Below are 19,022 nucleotides of genomic sequence, written 5' to 3'. Positions count from 1 at the left end.
TTAGTTTTCCGACAGAAAATTCAACTTGATATCAACTCAGACCCAACCCTCACTCTCTGAGTTGGTCGATGAGGTTGGTAATTCACCTCACAGCCCACACGATATAAGAAAAAGAAGATCAACTCACAACTATGGTCTGAAATATCCTCCTCACTATTTGTTACGATGTCACTAACACTCATACGCACTTGCATGGGTCCTGTACGTACTTGTACGGGGTGTAAGTGTTATCGTAACGAATACTGAGTTAATATAAAGAATTTTCCATTGCAAGAGTATAGAATTTAAAATCATTTAAAAAACACCCAAAAAATACAGCCATGAATTTTGGGACGGAAAATTCCACTTGATATCAACTCGGAATCATGGTCTGAATCATCCCCTTTAGTATTGTCACCGACACCCTGTATATACCCATTTCACGTAACATATCAGAAAGATGAGACAAGTATGTTAGATCCGAGTTGAAAGCGAGCGTTTTAAGAATAAGGTCCCCGGTCGTGATGTTGTCGCCTCACTCGTCGCGTCCTGTTAGCATCCTAAAGTTTGTTAATTATAGTTTATTAGTTCATACTAGGTACTAAAGAAAGAAGGTTCCGTGGAACAAGTTTTTGGCAGCAAAGGAAAAAGTTCACCATCGAGTTTCGCCATCAGGAAATTTGTTGATTGCAAGTCCAAAACTTTTAGCCGCAAACGGCGAGCAGTATATTAAAAGTTAGTAGGCATTACTCAGAGACAATCACAGAACATTTTACTTTGCCTCGTTTTTCTTTGGCGTTTATAAAAGCTTTTTCCGGGTCTGATTTTAATTTAAAGAACCCCATTTACCTAGAAGGACGTTCATTGACCAAAGTGGAGATGTCCTTAGAAAAGGTTTGGTACGATCTACTCTGAACTGGCGTGCGTGTATGAAACGATTGATGAATGTGAAGGAAGCAAGCGAAGTGTGTCAGGATCAAATCAAATGGAATTCCATATTCTCCGCTTACCCCGGTGGGAAATAGACGTGAGTTAATGTATGAATGATTTTAATATAAAAAAATTGTATGGAAAATTTGGGATGTGCTTGCGGCAGTATGTAAACGCTTGCTGCTGACAATTAAACAATGCAGATTAATGTTGCTAAATTCTACGCTAAAATTACACGCCACGAGCCCATTAGCAATGTCCATTAAAATATAATAAGCTGCCAAAGTTCTTAAAAGAAGAAATTTACATCAAATACATACATAAACAGCGTATATACGTCCCACTGCAGGGCACAGGCCTCCCCTCAATCAACCGGAGGGGTATGGAGCACATTCTACCACGCTGCTTCAATGCGGGTTGGTGGAGGTTTTTTTTACGGCTATTAGCCGGGACCAACGGCTTAACGAAAAAGAAACGCTTAACGAGAAGAAAAGAAGAAACTTATACTAATTTAGTTATAATGCTAATTAAAAAGAGCTATTATACTGTAGAAGAATACTTAAATTATAAGTTTTAATTTTATACACACTTCCTCTCTTCCCTTCAACGTTGCTGTGCCCTACAGGGTCCATGTTTAGTGCCTATATCTATGTAACACCCCATTGTACAGTCATGAGCAATATAATATACCCACTTTAGGACTCTGTCGCACTAACATATTTGACATTTAGTGAGACTTACAGTTCAATTTTTCAAAAAAGTTAATGTGACATGGTACCAAAGTGTATACATAATTAATGGAATGCAATAAATAATTGAGTATTAAAACTGAGCGAGAATATCAATGTAGGGTAAGTAAAGTAGATAAGGTTCCTAGTAAATCTACCATCCGTAATCTATCAAACGCAATCGCGTTTGTAAACCGTGCCGGCGCATATCAATAGCCAAATAAACATGTTTCCCTGATGAATTGATGATGGACAATGATGAATGAATGATGTTTGTATTGAGTGCAATAAAAAGTTTTGTAATCGTCTACTTGATACACTAGTTAATTGAGATACGCTTTTCGAAAGTTTTCTTTGCAGTTTGTATGGAAATACCGTTCTGTGATTCAATAAAAACGGTCAAACGACGTACTCATTGCGACTTAATTCATAAATAAAATTCGAAAATAAGTCGAAAAGTAAAATGAGATTGAATTTTGATTATCTTAAACTGGCTTCTTTTTCTAGATTAGCATTTTGTAATTTATCTTTGATCCAGTCAAATACCCTACTGTAATTGGAACAAATATAGCACGAGAGTAAGTATAAATAAGTAAACACGCAAAGTAATTATTTATAATATGTATAATGTCTTCTTAAAGACACAATTAAATAAAAATTACGTTGGGTTTCTCTGAACTGAAATAGAGAAACAACATTCGAAGCAAATAATTTCACATTCAGATCTATTTAGTTTTACAACCTCTTCTAGAAAATAAAATTATGTTTTTGACATTTGATAAGACAAAAATATTATGAATAACACAGAGAACGTAATGAGTCCATGGATCTCATTTACATATGTACCTATATAAAGTTACAATTACATTGTTAGCGAGTCTTCAAAATCGTGCCCTTAGCAACAATTTATCTTGTAATAATAGTGTTATATCAAGAAGCATAATTCTTGAACTTGAAGCGGAAGGAGTGTGGGCGAAGTGTGTTTGCCTATTGAGGGACTATGTCAGAACTGAAGTTCTGGGTGCATAAGGTGTTAGTAAAAGTTCTCAAACGATTGTAAAACCATCCAATATTTTGAACGGATTCTAACGGAACGGAACAACGGATTCGAAAACGATTTTTTTATATAAAATAATGAACCTACCTCGGTGGTAATCTTCTTGCACTTGTCAGTCCCAGCGAAGATGTTGAGCTGGGTGGAGCCTGGTTTCAAGGGGCACTGGTCGATATCCACGCGACGGAGATCTATGTCGATTCCACTTGTACCCCTGCACAGACAAAAAAAATGGCTTAGGTACATACATACTTTAGTTTTCGCCTACTTCTCGTTGGGGTAGAGACCCCTATAAATAGGCGTGATATTATGCTGGTCTCTTCCACGGAATTTCATGTAAGTAATAGGATCCTGACACATTACTTTCGCTTTTTCCACTCTCATCAAGGTTTTGACTTAGTTACACATTAGGTAAAAAGTTCAGAATATTAATGTGTGGCGGACCCAACTAGTTGGCCAGCTAGTTCTGCCCGCATGCAACAGATGGCGCCACCATTCAATAGTGCAGTCCTAAAACGCGCTATCGAAGTTTACACAGCGTGACGCTATACAACTTCCAACATGACTGAAGTGGATCGTCTATCCCTAGTCACACTACCAACTTGTGGCTAGCGAGGTACTATGCTCTGTTCGGTACCCCGGCAGCAGCACATTCTCGCCGCTAAAAATGTAATACAATTTAACTTTTAAAGCCGTGGTAAGCTCAGAAGAACACTTGTCTCTCACTGTAAGGTCGCAGGTTTGAATCCTAGTACGGGCCTAAATCAAATAATTTCCTATGTGTTTTCGCATGCGCGTGTTTGAATTATAATGAACAGTGCTTTGGAAAACACTGAGCCTGGTACTACTCACTGATGTAAGTTCGTAGTCGTAACATAAGTCATGTTAGGTTAAGTTTTAATAAAAACCCTGATAGCAAATTTGCTGAGATAGGTAATCCACATCACAAAACACGAGAGAAGTGGACTGTAGATTTGCCGCATATGGCATTAGCAACTTGACCAGTATGGAATTCATCGTATTCTTAACTCTAACGTAAAAAGTAGGTGTAAATGGCGATTATTTTCTCATAAAATATAAAGCTCAGAATATCCTCAAGAGCCTTATGTACTAATATTTACTCTCCGAGTCCTTTGAGCTGTAAATAATTGTCCACGCAGATAAATGGCTTTCACTGAGATGCACAGACATTCACAAAGCCATCAGCGAAATTAGAGAGGCACTTTCAATGAAAACGCTGGACTTTAGAGATCTTTACATATTCCTTTGAGTTTGTTTTGGTACGATGGTTGGTCCCTGGAAATATGGACTCAAATCCCATAGTTCTTAGTTGCGGAGGGACGATACAGAAAACTATAGACGCCCAAAGTACGTAATACCGTGCAGTAAATTTATATCAAGTGGAATTTCCTGTCGGAAATTTCATGAACATTTTTGTATTGTAGGTATAGTAACTATTTTCAGTTCCAGACTTTTGCGACGGATTATTCTACTTGATATCAACTCAGAATCATGGTCTGAGTCATCCCCCTCTGTATTCGTTACAATGTCACTAATACCCTGCAACAATCCTGATGACCCGATTACTCTAGCCATAGAGGCGGCCAATCAGCTCGCGACAACAAACACTTCAAGACCCCGACACAAAGGTCGATTTTTTTTATTTTTTTTTGAAAAGCTTATTAATTATTTTAACTATAATCCTCTCTCGCGACGATGGGAGCCGACATTCGCGCCCAATTGGGCACTCTCAGACCTGTTATCTTAAATTTATATAGGTACCGTGTAAGAGCCCTCAGCTATCTTTTCGGCCAAGTAGTTAATTCCACCTATGTCAAATTAAAATTCAAAAATATCTTTATTCAGTAGGTAACATAGTTAGACTTTGATTTTTTTTACATAACGAACGTCCTATCCGCCTAATGCAGTGGTTCTATCAACCTGTATAGTCAGACCTTCATAAGTCACAAAAACAAAGAACTCGTTTAGCTGTTTATCGTTCCATGCATGTCGTTAAAGATAACAGGGTTTATCTATTAAGAAGCATCTTGATGTAATAAAGAAAATTAATGTAATAACGGCCTCCGAGGTCCCGTGGTTGAGCGTTGTACTCACGATCCGGAGGCCGCGGGTTCGAATCCCGGCGGGGATACATCACGAAAATCACTTTGTGATCCCTTGTTTCGTTATAGGACATTACAGGCTGATCATATAATTGTCCGAAAGAAAGATGTAAAAAATAAGGGCAATACTTTTCCTAAAAAATCATCATTATCATCATTATCAGCCGTACGAGACGTCCACTGCTGGGCATAGGCCTCCCTCAAGGATCTTCACGACGATCGGTCCCGACCTTCACCAGATCGTCGGTCCACCTTGTAGCGGGCCTACCCACTGAGCATCGTCCGACACGTGGTCGCCATTCGAGAACTTTTCTTTCTTAAAAAATATAATATGATAAAAATAAATTGTATCACTGACTAATAATTAAGCTATGTTATCCTCTCTACCAGCTGCAGTGACCTTGCCGGGTCCATGTTGATACTATAATACAAAGTACTTCTGTCTCTTTATAACACCACGTTTTGAATGGCCTCATGGTCGCAATAAAATATTTATATTTCTATTTCAAGCAAACAAAGTGATTTTTTATTAAAACTGTGGTGGACCCAACTAGTTGGCCACCTAGTTCCGCCCACATGCAACAGATGGCGCCACATTCAATAATGTAGTCTTCAAGGAGTCGTGAAACGCGATATCAAAATTTACACAGCAAGACGCATATATAACTACCAACATAACACCGTTGGATCGTCAATCCCTAGTCGCACTACCAACTTGTGACTAGCGGGGTACTATGCTCTATTCGGTACCCCGAAAAACAGCCACAGAACTATCCCTATCAATAAGGGAACCATGGACCTGATTAAAGTCCCAACGCCCAAACTCATGCCGTTTAATCCTTTAAGAAAATATCTCTATCTTCAGTAGAAACAGCGGTAGAATGTCGGTACTTATTGCAATAGGACCCTATAATACCAACCCCAAATAGGGTTGGGGTCTTAAAGACCTCTTCCGCCCGTTAGCGGCAGATTATGCAAATTCCACAACCACAAGTGACCAAACGAGGCCTTAGTAAGGGTCGTTTCGGCTTGTCTGATTTCTAGACAGATTAAAACAAAAACAGAAGGCCTGTTTCTATAAACCGCTGTGTAGATGTAGCCCTTTAACGCCTATAGCCCTGTTAATGTAACGTAACCTAAATAAAGATTTTACCTATCTATCTATAACACGAGGTCACTAGCAAAACAGCCTCCGTGGTCTTGTGGTAAGAGCGTTGGTATCTCGGTCTGGAGGTCCAGGTTTGATTCTCGATGTGGACATTATCGAAATCATTTTGTGAGACTCAAGGGCATTTCAGGCTTGAACCGCAAGAGTAAGACGAGTCCCGGACTACTAGCCCAAACACCTCCACCAACCCGCAGTGGTGGAGTATGCTCCATACCCCCTCCGGTTAATTGAAGGGAAGCCTGAGCCCAGCAGTGGGACGTGTATAGGCTATGTTTATGTAATGATTTATTGTTTTATAATTATTATAAAACATACAGACCCTCTTCTCGCCAGCTATGTCTAGGTCCCATATAAAAGGAGCGAGCCTATTTTGTTTATTATCCATTCAAATTCAAATACTGGGTGTTAGTGACATCGTAACGAATACTGAGGGGGTTGTTTCAGACCATGATTCTGAGTTAAAATCAAGTGGAATTTTCCGTCGCAAAATTCATGTTTTTTTTTTAGTTTTTTAAATTATTTTCAATTCTATACTTTTGCGATGGAAAATTCCACTTGATATTAACTCAGAATAATCAGATGAATCATCCCTCTCAGTATTCGTTACGATGACACTTACACCCCTTACAAGTACATACGGTAGCCATATAAGTAGGTATGGGTGTTAGTGACACCGTAACGAATACTGAGGGGGATGGTTCAGACCATGATTCTGAGATGATATCAAGTGGAATTTCGTGTCAAAAAATTCATGAATTTTTTTCTTTTCTTTTTAATTATTTTCTAATCTATACTTTTACGACGGAAATTTCTACTTGATATCAACTCAGAATCATGGCCTGAACCACCCCTCAAAGTTTTCGTTACGATGTCACTAACACCCTGTATACTTTTATCATCAACATTTCTCACGAATTCCGCTTCCATATACTGCACTAAAATGAAATTAAAGTTACAAAAGTGACTTCAACAGGGAAAAGAAAAGCCTAAACTTTCATGTCACATCACTTTATTAAGAGCCACGCTCTTGTCGGTGTAGCACTCTCTATGCTACTTTCATGTAGATGAAAGTACATTAGTTTGTACGCATATTCATGTGGGTAAATTAAAAATATTAATAATCATTATTATATGAGTTTGAAAAATTCATTAAGAGGATGTTTTTGAAATATTTATCGAAAGCTATATTCAGTTCTTTGAAGTCCTTATTTAATTGTAAAACAGTTACTAAAATAAGGAAGATTCCACGTAGTTTTCAAATGTATGAACAGAAGAAAGTTCAGTAAAGTGGTAGGTAACTGCTTTGTTCATTTTGCGTTGGAGTACCATCCCTAGCATTATCCCGTTTTTACAGGGTCCGCTTACCTAACCTAACCTGGCGGTTTGACAGGTCCGGTTTTTACAGAAGCGACTGCCTGTCTGACCTTCCAACCGGTGAAGGGAAAACCAGCCCAATACAGGTTAGTTCACATACCTCCGAATGTGAGTTTCCTCACGATGTTTTCCTTCACAGCTGAGCACGTGATAATCATTTATGTTCAAAAACAAATTCGACAATCATTGGTTTAGGCGTGTGCTGGATTCGAACCTGCGACCTCAAAGTGAGAGGCAAGCGTTCTACCAACTGAGCTACCACGGCTTCGTTGGACTCTATTTGAGAATATAGTCGTGAGCTAAGTTATGTCACATAATAAATATTTTTACTGAGAGATTCAAGCTATTTAGTCGTTTTTCAGTTGCTTGTTTACATTCCATTTCTTTTTGAATTGAGTTTACTCACAAACGTGGGGTAAACGGCCAAATGGAGGCCATATTAAGAAAATTTGAACATTAATGTCTTCTTGTCGCTAAAACTAGTTTTAGAACTACATAGAATAGTTTCGAGCCCTTTGTGACCCTTCTAAAGTTTACAATACGCATTATTAAATCAAAAGCAGTGAACCCTAAATTTCTAAATTAGAAATAATAACCTTATAGGATCACTTTATTCTCCGTCCATCAGTCTGTCTATCAAGAGCCTATTTCTTGGGAACGCGTAAATGAATCAAGCTAAAATTAACATTAAATATTTACGTCTGCGGTCTCTTGCACGTGTAAAATTAAATCAAGGTAATCCAAAGATAGACAGACATTTCGGTCCTATTTTCTAACATTTTGCAGGGGAATCAAAACCTATGGAGTTTTCCCATAGACCTGGAATCCTGAAATTTGGCAGGAAGCGAAGTTTGACAAGAAAGCAAATTTGTTAATATTTGATCCATCACAACTAACAATATTTTGTTTTTCGATTACATTTTTTTTACCTTTGATAGGTTTGCTCTTGGTCCCAGACTTGCCCGAAGGCATTGACGAGGCCTAAGATGGAGCGAGCTCGCCCAGAAGGTGCCTGTTCACTCTAGCATTGAAAGCGCCCGGGTTATATGCATTTAAAAGTACAGAAGCCGGCAGGGAATTCCACTCCTTAGCAGTGCGCATAATGAAGGACGATGCGAAGTGCTTTGTGGGAATAGTTGGGATATCCACCAAATAGGGGTGAAACCCGGCCGTACGTATAGAAGTCCGAAGATAAAAGGGAGATGGTGGAATGAGCTCGTGTAAATCGTGTATTTTCAGTTGGTAGACTTATTTTATTTTATACGTCGATGTAAAGAGACATTAGTTTTCTAACTACAACAAAGCTAAAAAGCATCAAACAACAAAATAACATTAGCAGCAGCAGCTTTGACAAGCGGCAAAGCATCTTTATTAATTTACGGCATTGTACGAAACCCTCTGTGAGTCAGAAAACAGTCTATATACGTTTCACTCCTGGGCACAGGTCTCCCCTTAAACAATCGTAGGAGGTATGGGATGTACTCCACCGCGCTGCTCCACCACGGGTTGGTAGAGGCATTTGGGCTGGTAGCCCGGAATCAACGGCTTAACATGCCTTCCGAAGCATGAAATCATCTTTCTTTATCGGTCAACCAGGCATCGTCTGTGCTCTAGTGGCTAGAGCATTGAGCTTACGATCTGGAGGTCCGAGTTTGATTCCCGATGGGGACACTTGCGAAAATCAGTCTGTAAGACTGCCCTCTGTTTGAATACCTACCATTATTATGCCTTTATTTTTATATAATGGGTTGGGAAAATTTTAAAGAAATACCTTTATAGTCCTAAGTAATTTTTGCGTCAATAACTTTCCAAGTTACCCCAATACTACTTTAAAAAGGCGTTTATGCGTGTTTCCAAGTCCATTTCATCACAATGCATTGGCCATGTTTGCCGCTAATAACAGTGTCTTTAATACTATTATTTTTATTAAACATTAGTGTTATTCAAGCGAATCGATGTTTGAACATCACACATTTTGGTGGAGAAGACTCTTCAACTGAAAGCAGATGTGGAATTTGGAAGGTGATTGAGAGTGAACCTTTAGGAAGCGCAGTGAAGTGCCCAAAGAAGGAGTTCCTGATAAGCCTCCTTCAGTACCAGGACTTGCAGTTCTGGAGAAAACACTGTTTCGATAAACAGCGACTTACTATAATAGGCGAAATGAAGTTCAGGCTCAAAGTGACCCCTCTGTTCATTGTTGAAGAGTCACTGACCACAAATGCGCCATACCACATCATCAAAAGAGAAGTAATCGGCGATTTTATGTTGTATCCCGATTGTGAATATCAGAGAGTGTCATTTTTGAAAAAAGGAAAATACCGTCTTTGGCTTAAGGCGCAAAAAAGTTATTCCACAGTGCCTATAGCCCTTCAAGTACCTCCGACGGAAAAAAGCAATTGTATCTTCATAGACAACAAATATTATTATTTCTGCCCATCAGGTTTTCCTACTGTTTGATTTTTTTATGTCAACATTATTACAAATACACTTCTTATCAAAAAAAAAAAATTTCGTTTTTTTTTCTGTTGCCACAAATGGCAATCAGTATTTAGCCAGACAAATGGGGAGCGCTGAGGGCTTTTACCCGATATCACAAGACCCCTCTCTAGTTTATGTCTCGTAAGAATTATCAGAAAAATATTAAATACCTACGAGTATTTGGAATAATAATAAAATTACATTATCATCACTAATTTAAAAGCCACGCCATCGACAAGAGCGCATTCTCCATGCTACTCTTGCCTAAAAAAAAAAAACAATGACTAAAAATACAATGGGTTCCGAATTGGTAAGTACAATTGAGATTATATTTTTTGACGAATTTGGAATTGCACCAAAATAAACGTGTATTTATTTAAGGCAATAGAGAAAAAAGAATAAAAAACTCCTAAACTTTTTCTATTTCGTACAATACCAGCCTAACCCATCCATCATCTCAACATAAAGGCGAGTCATGGTTGATTAAAAAACCTTTAGAAAGGTGGAAACTACCGAAATGGCTAAAATCTTTAGACTCTACAATGCTCGCTAAGTCGAGAGCGTAAAAGTAAAATATTATAATAAAATGTACAGTATTTAAACCACGTTTAACCCGTATAAAATATTCTAGAAAAGTCTCTTTGAACACGATTTAAAAAGCAAAATACAGTGACAAATTTGGGGTACGATAAGCGAATTTATTCAACGACCATGTGGATAGACACATTTACATTGTATCACAAGCAGAAAACAACTAGAGAAAAAAATATATCGCGTGGTAGAAAGAACAGAAAGAATTTATTCAACGACCATGTGGATAGACACATTTACATTGTATCACAAGCAGAAAACAACTAGAGAAAAAAATATATCGCGTGGTACAAAGAACAGAAAATTATACAAGATATTCGAGAAAGAAACAAAAGTGGACAAAAAAATAAATATTTGATGCCTCAGGAGTCAGGACGGTTATAGCTATTGTAATGAAGGTAACCCTCTAAATAGATATTGTTAAGATTGTTATGTATCAAGGCTCGTTTGCTCGAGGCCATATTTGTCACACCAGGGGGTCGCCAAATTTCGCTCGAACGCTCGACTCCAAATATATTACTATTAAATGTCGAGCGAAATCTGGGGGGATAAAAAGGCCAGAAAGCAATATTGATATTTGATATTTGCGCGCATTGCGCACTTACTTTTATATACGCAAACGTCAAATTGCAATATTTCTTTTTAGATTAATTGCTTCGATGTGGCCTCTTTTTCTCCCCCCAGACTTCGCTCGACATTTAATTGTAATATATTTGGAGCAGAGCGTTCGAGCGAAATTTGGCGACATCATCCGATATCGCCAACAACACATATGTCGCTCGACAAACGCTTAATTGACAGGGGGCTTTAGAGACAAAACTTAATTATCAAAATCGGTTCATAAACGACGAAGTTATAACCGACCAAACATAAAAAAAATACGGTCTAATTGAGAACCTCCTCCTTTTGTGAAGTCGGTAAAAGTCAGAAATATGTGTATGGTATTCTATGGTATAGTACTGTAAATGATCGATCATAGCTATTAGCCAAGAGTAGTGTAGTAATTAGAGTTGTTTAAACTAAGTACTAAAATCATTTTCATGTAAATGTCGCCAAGACAAGGGTCATATCGAACGTAATGTCAAAAAAATATCAGGTCTCATATAAAGCCAAGCTTCTAACTCTCCATGCCCTAACAAGTATACAAACACCTAGTCCAGAAACTCTACACGTTAGGCAAAATATCAGGCTAAAAAGTTCCCTCTGAGAGTCTCGACAAAGCAGATTCTAAACAGCGCGAACTGATCTTTTTTGGATAATGAAAATAGTTTGTACATCAGCAAAGTTCCGTAAAACATTATGCTGTGGAAGTAGCTGAAGTAGACAAGTTTAGCAGTGGGTACATTTGTGAGTTGACGGATTCTTCTGACGACATTACTGCTGAACTTAGCTTGTCCGCTCGTAATACAAAATGTGGTCCGCATTGAAGTTTTGAATCTACAGTAATTCATAAGAAAACAGCGTGTTCAACAAAATCTAGTTTGTTATCGTCAATTTTAATGTTATTGTATGTTTACATAAGGTAAAATTTAATACACTTCGTTTTCTTAACATTCAGAACTAGGTACTACACAATCAATATACTACAGATCGATAAGTAACTCATTCATTTGGCATAACTAACGTAGCGGAGTTACTCCAAATCTTTCTTGTTAAAAGGATAAAGCAAGTACCCAGTGATCAGCTCAGACTGTTAATAGAATATTGATCTTATTATAAAGAAAGAAAACATATATTCTTATCCCGATATTCTAGCAAAAACAATTGGCGAAATACCTCCCCACAGACCGTACGAAGGTATGATTGCCTTTATGGATTATTCACTTAGGATAACCGAATTTTGTGAGGACTTGCTACCATTGGGTCATATTATTGTTTGTTTTCCATATTCACAGACCGGCCACAGCCCGGACACTCCATACAAAAAAGTCGTGCATAACGCGTAAGTGCGAGTGAGGCAGACAGTCCTCACGCTCTCACTCATTCCTTAAAGGCTTATGGCCGTTTAGGTTAAAGCATAGAATAAAGAATAATACTACGTATAGAACGGCAACATTCCGCCCGGCACCAATCAGGCGCAGAATTCTCCCCTTGCTAGTAATCTCAGCTCTGGGTCTTACTATAGTTTCAAATGACAGTAAGTCGCTAAGAACCATGGGGGAAAACGCGCGGGCAGTGTCTCCTTCGCACTCATCTGTTAGGCGAAACACGGTAAGAATGAGATTTTTGTATGAAGTATTTTGTCAATGGGATCCACCGGGTTGGGGGGGTGGCGCTGAGGTTTTAGTGACGTGATACCGTAACGAATACTGAGGGGGATGATTCAGACCATGATTCTGAGTTGATGTCAAGTGGATTTTCAGCTCGAAAAATTCATTAAAATTTTTGTGTTTTTTTTAGTTCCATACTTTTGCAACGGAAAAATCCGCTTGATATCAACTCAGAATCATGGCCTGAATCATCCCTCAAAGTTTTCGTTACGATATCACTAACACCCTGTATAGCTCGATACCGATACGAATTGGTGCGGGGCGTTCTATATTCTATGCCCTAATACTTATCTGTATGCAATATCATTTCGTTGCCTTTACATAGTATATACGATCTTTTGCAAATTGAACTGGGTAACAGAAATAGGATATTTGCGTAAACAAAGTAACAATATAAGCTTACGATCGATTGGAGTAGTCAGAGGTACCCTAATCCGAGGTCAGCGCTCTCCTGGGCACCTTCAGACCTGTTGTCTTAATTTTTTTACCAGGTGAAAGTCCTCAGCGCTCTCTATTTATCCGGCCAAGTATTTAATGCCATTTGCGGCAAATCTGCACTAAGTCACTTCGAAAAAAAAAAAAAGTACTCGGATGACAAAAGGCGGCATTTTCCCTTCATTACGATGGCTATTACACAAAATACAGATCATAATCTCTCTAGCAGCGTTTATCACATTTTTTATTCCGGGGTCTTCGGGTCCATGTAGCTAATCTAAGGGTATTAACAAAGTCTGGTTTTCACGACTGCCAATCTGACTTTTCAACCTCAAGGGAAAAGATAACGACTATCATTCTACATAAGGACTGCAACAGCTTCGTAACGCAACTTCACACCCCGGACACTTCATACAAACAACCTCGTTTTACACAGATACCACACATTGACGTTATCGTACACGCGCATCTGTGTGTGTGACGTCTGCCGCCATACGATTCAAGTGTAAACTATGTTCGAGGAGGGGTGAGGTAAACCTAGCTCAGACGCTGGTGGAGAGCAGAGAGTTGCCTTTCTATACGTAGTATTATTCCTTCTTCTATGGCTACGTGTTACATGTTATGTCGATGAAGCAGTGACATCTTCTTTACAGTTATAACAAATCTAGTTTAAATACCGTCGCGGCAATGTTTCAACCCCAATATCTTCTTATAAAGGATTTCCAATCTTGAACAGTTTGAATGCAAATTCTGAAGGATTGTTAGCAGTTGCCAATTAATCTTCCAATTTAAACAGGGCAGCAATTTACGTACAGTTATACCGGAAATTCTAATTTGGACTCAGTGACGTGGGGTTTTCTGTTAGGGATGTTCCCTATGGCATAATCAGATATGGCGTGGGTGTACGATACGACTTTAGGGAAAAGTTTAAAATACAGTATCAACAACAAAAAGTTCGACTTTTGTAAATTGTTAGTCGATGACATAACTCAATATTTCATAAAAACATAGACTTATGTGGTCAATCCTATATTGAAATTCAAATTCAAAAATATATTTATTTAGTTGGTAACATAGTTACACTTTGAATCGTCAATTTTGCATAATGAACGTCTCATCCGTCTAAAACTACTGCTATACTTAAATCGACATTTGTTTCGATATTTGATCGAATAGCATCGCATCGTGGGGAAGGTCGCTTAGATGAATCTACAATTAAAGTACTTACAATAATCTTTTTTTCTAGTTTTTTTTTCTCTCTTTCTTCACTAACATGATCTCACAATAAATTCTTAAAAAAAAAATACTTTAATTGTTGCTGATAATAAAAAAGTTATTGTCATGTTACTTGTACACTTGATGAAATATCATTGATTGTTTGAATGTTTTATCGTTGACGTGACTTATTGTAGGTTTGCCGCAGATGGCATTAATTACTTGGCCGGAAATGGGGAGCGCTGAAGGCTCTCACCCGGTACAACGTTTAAGACAACAGGCTTGAGGGTGCCTAGTTGGGCGCGAACTTCGGCTCAGAATTATATCATTGCCTGTGCGAATTGTGTATATGCCTGCAAAGGAAAAAATAGTGAGACTTAATTAGCAACTATAAATGCAGCATTTATATATAACTGTACCTAAATAAATACACAATAAAAATCTTTATCTTTTAACTTTATCTTTGGAACTGACGATTAATAAAGGAGAAATACTGTTTCCAAAGGAAAATTAATAATGTTCATACCCTTTATCGTACTTTGATAAAAACTTTGCTGAATTTCCAATTAATGTGCTAATTTTAAAACGAGAGTAGTGTTCTGCGAACAGAATAATCGACAAAATGTCGAAGAGGATGATGTTAAGAAGACGAATACAATACACGTAAACAACCTATATACGTCCCACTGCTGAGCATACGCCCCCCCCACCCTCAATTAACCGGAGGGGGTATGGAGCATACTCCACCACGCTGCTCTACTGCGGATCGATAGAAGTGCTTTTATGGCTAATAGCCGGGACCAACGCCTCCGTGGTCTAGTGGATAGAGCGTTCGGCTCACGATCTGGATGTCCCGGTTCGATTTCCAATGGGGACATAGTCGAAATCACTTTGTGAGACTGTCCTTTGATTGGTAAGGACTATGCTGGCTTGAATCACCTGTTTGTGCGAAAAATTAAGATGATTCTGTGATTCGGAGGGCACGTTAAATAAAATGAGGTATGGTATTCTGTTCATCATCATCTCCCTAGCATTATCCCGTTTTTTCACAAGGTCCGCTTAGCTAATTTAAAGATTAGACAGATGCGATTTTTTACAGAAGCGACTGCCTGTCTGACCTTCCAACCCGCGAAGGGAAAACCAGCTTAATACAGGTTAGGTCACATACCTCCGAAAATGAATTTCTCGGGAATATGGGTTTCGAAATTCGAAAACAAATGTCATATATAATTATTTGTATATAGGCTGTTCATGTTTATGGTATTTATTTATTCATTTATTGCCTAGTCACATGTCAAATAAGAAATCAAAGTCATTTTTATACATAACACCCTGGAAGGACACAACAACTTATATGATAATTACAATAAAATATAATACAAATTACATAATATAACACATAATACAAAGCTACATTAAAAATAAAATATCAGATATTTAACTCAATTTCTTTGTCAAAATTAAATATTTATTTTGTAACAAAAATTCAAGCTTGCATTGAAAAAGTATATCGGTTTTGCCTTTCCAGTGACGGTATTATAGAAACAGGATGTTATATATATACATCAATGGTTGAACCCTTGTCTTTCCAGATTACATTATTATTTACTTTTCCCTACGTCAAAGTACTCCCGTCTTACCATTCTTTATCGTGTTTTCAGATTTCAGTACAATTCTGTATAATCCTTTTACACAAGGATTCCAAATATCAATACCCTAATCTTGGTTATTGCAAATAGAACCGTATGCCTTTGATGTTTAATCTCGGCTTGATTTGAAAGCTTTTGGAGCTTTTAAAAAGGTATTTTTATAAAAGTAGATGTTTTTCTTTTGATGGAATGTTCTTATTTCGATAGAAAATGAGAGGCCTGTGTTATTTTCTAGAATATTTATAAATTAGTTTCATCTGAAATTCAGTTACCTACGTAGGAATTTTCTTACGTTGCCAATTTAAAAAAAAAACTGGAATAGATTCTGTTATTTCTTATGTTAGCATTAGATCTTATATGAAGTTGACAAAAAACTTCTCTTAGTTTATTAAAAACTCTTTAAGTTACTATTGTACAACAGCTGTGTTGCCAGGCGAGTTTACAATCCATGACTCGTTACTATTATTTCTTCAAAATTTTCCTGTACCCAAAAGTTGCTTGGAAGTCTAGTAGAAATTTCTGCAATTGCAACAAAGCAAGATGGATATTCGTCGAAATGATCATAAGGTGGTGGTGGACATCCTGATATAAAAAAAGCCTCACTCAGCACAAGTCGCTGCGTGAACCACGACGCTGATATTTGTACCACGACTCTGATATTTGATCTCATGCATTTATATCTTCTAAACTCGCGTTTGATAGTCTATGATAACCAAATTATTATGGGAATAACACACATATCGGATTGTACTGTATCTATTCTGAGAGGAAGGAAACTCTGAATTGCTGTTTGGTATGAGGGCTCTTCAGTCGTAATTAACATGGAGTACACTTCAAACAACATCAGTAGGGAAGTTTAGTAATTTAGCCACACGTGAATAGCTGCGTATTGCTATTTAGCAAGACAGTCGTTTATTTATGCTGTTTGTAACATAAGATAAGCTCACTATATGTGATTTCGACAATATCCCCATAGGGCCCAACGCTCTAACAACTACAAGACTGCGGCGAATAAAAAAAGGGTTATGTGTTTGAGCGCTATGAATGTATGTATGTGTGTATGCACGTTGGTTCCCCTTTAACTCTTAAACCACTTATCAGAATTTAACACTTATCGGTGCATTCTCCGTGATACTTTTTTAGGGAAAAATAGAGCAGTGGTTTCCTCTTGCCTTCCGCACCGCAGTACTCCGTCTGACGCGAGTGTGACGGCGCCCAGAGTAGTCTATTTCAATACAGTACCCGCAACCATATTTTTATTAATATAAAAATAAAACTTAACCACTACTTCTTACTACTACTACTACTACTACTACTACCACACTCCACTACACTCCACTACTACTCTACTACTACTACTACTACTACACACTACTACTTTATTACTTTTTACTTCTTTTTGTGTGCAATAAAGTGTTTTTATTATTATTATTAAAACACAAAATGGCGAAAAAACAAGATGGCCGCCATAGAAACTTTGGTTTTTCCAGAAAATGTCTCGGGTGTAAAAATGATGTATAAGGGTGTGATCGGAACGTCATCTTTGAAAACTGCTCCGCATCAGGGAGACACCCTACGGCCTGGCAAAACTATAGCACCTAGAACTTTTTTGATTTCACGAGACCTATTTAAGTCTTGGTCAAATTCTATCGCGGTAAAAAAATGGCGGTAAAAAGCTTCGAACTAATACAGGACACGCGAGCAGCTTGCTGCGAGCGAACCACGCGACTTCTAGTTATTATTAAAACTTACTTGAAGAAATAAGTGCCATTGCTGTAACCGAAGAATGGCACGGTGTAAGTGAGCATCCATATGTTGCCGCCACCACAGTCATAGTACGGCTTCGACCATTTGCCGTCCTCGTATGTCACTATCAGGATCTCATCGGACTCTCGCGGCGTGTGCGCAGTATCGTTGTGCGTGTATGTGTGGTAACCTGGAAAAAAAATATACGCTATAATGAGGTTTTGTAGAGTTGCTGCAGATGGCATTAGCTACTTGGCCGGAGTTCTATAATGAGGGGACACCTACTGTTTTTATATAACACTTTATATGTCTGTCTGTCATAATTCAACCTGCTATTTAAAAAAAAATCCTGTGAACATCACATCATCATCTCCCTAGCGTTATCCCGCTTACCTAGGATGATGATTTTACAGGTCCAGTTTTTTAGAGAATTGACTGCCTGTCTGATCTTTCAACCTGCGAAGGGAAAACCAGCCCAATACAGGTTTTTGGGTCACATACCTCCGAAACGCATTTCTTGGGAATATGGTTTTCCCCACGATGTTTCCTTCAGTGCTGAGCACGTGATAAACTTTTTATGATTCAGATGAATCTGACGTTTCATCCGAGTAAAGGAAAATACCAGCCCGAATGTGGGTTCCTCACGACGTTTTTTATTGACCACTGAGCATCATCATCCAATTTCAAAAATCATTGCTTAAAGATCTGCACTAGGAATTGAACCTGCGACATCACAGGCAGAATAGAATAGAATATTGTTTATTTGGTCAACACATACATACAAACATAAACTCACGCCTATTTCCCGACCAGGGTAAGTAGAGACTATGGAATTCCATTTGCTTCGACCCTGACATACTTCTCTTGCTTCTTCCACATTCATCAATCGTTTCATATATATATGAAACGATTGATATATATGCATAGCACGCCGGTTTAGAGTAAATCTTACTGAACCTTTTCTAAGGACATCTTCAATTTGGTCAATGTATTCTAGATCTTACTCTGCCAGCCCTACCACCAACCTTCGCTTTATATACTGCTTTCGTAATCTAATAAGATTAATAATCCTTCATCCGCTTTATATGTCAAAACCAGCAAAATCAAAACATATATATACACTTCTCATCAAAAAAATCGAAACACCTTGCAAGTTTACGTTTTGTCAGGATTATCAGAAAAATGTGTACATTTAGGAATAAATGTTAAATGTCGTTTAATACTGAGTAATATGAGCTTATCAAATCTTAATGTTAATGTTCTAAATTTAAATGAATTTTTC

General features: G+C 37.9%; 2 protein-coding genes across 2 annotated transcripts in view; one reads left to right on the top strand and one right to left on the bottom strand.

The window, feature by feature from the left end:
- The window catches only part of LOC126378021 (tripeptidyl-peptidase 2), a 477,445-nt gene that overhangs the window by 289,345 nt on the left and 169,078 nt on the right, over positions 1–19,022 (top strand). The gene's annotated exons all lie outside the window — the stretch shown is intronic.
- LOC126375821 (probable G-protein coupled receptor 158) overlaps positions 1–19,022 on the bottom strand; it is a 122,836-nt gene that overhangs the window by 67,819 nt on the left and 35,995 nt on the right. The window contains exons 3-4 of the mRNA XM_050022897.1: positions 17,747–17,930; positions 2,782–2,905 (exon numbers count right to left, since the gene is read on the bottom strand). Coding sequence (XP_049878854.1) covers positions 2,782–2,905; positions 17,747–17,930 — 308 coding nt within the window. The remainder of the gene's footprint in view (positions 1–2,781; positions 2,906–17,746; positions 17,931–19,022) is intronic.

Source organism: Pectinophora gossypiella, chromosome 2 (genome assembly GCF_024362695.1).
Source record: "Pectinophora gossypiella chromosome 2, ilPecGoss1.1, whole genome shotgun sequence".
NCBI lineage: Eukaryota > Metazoa > Arthropoda > Insecta > Lepidoptera > Gelechiidae > Pectinophora > Pectinophora gossypiella.
This window is presented reverse-complemented; position numbering and strand designations above follow the sequence as displayed.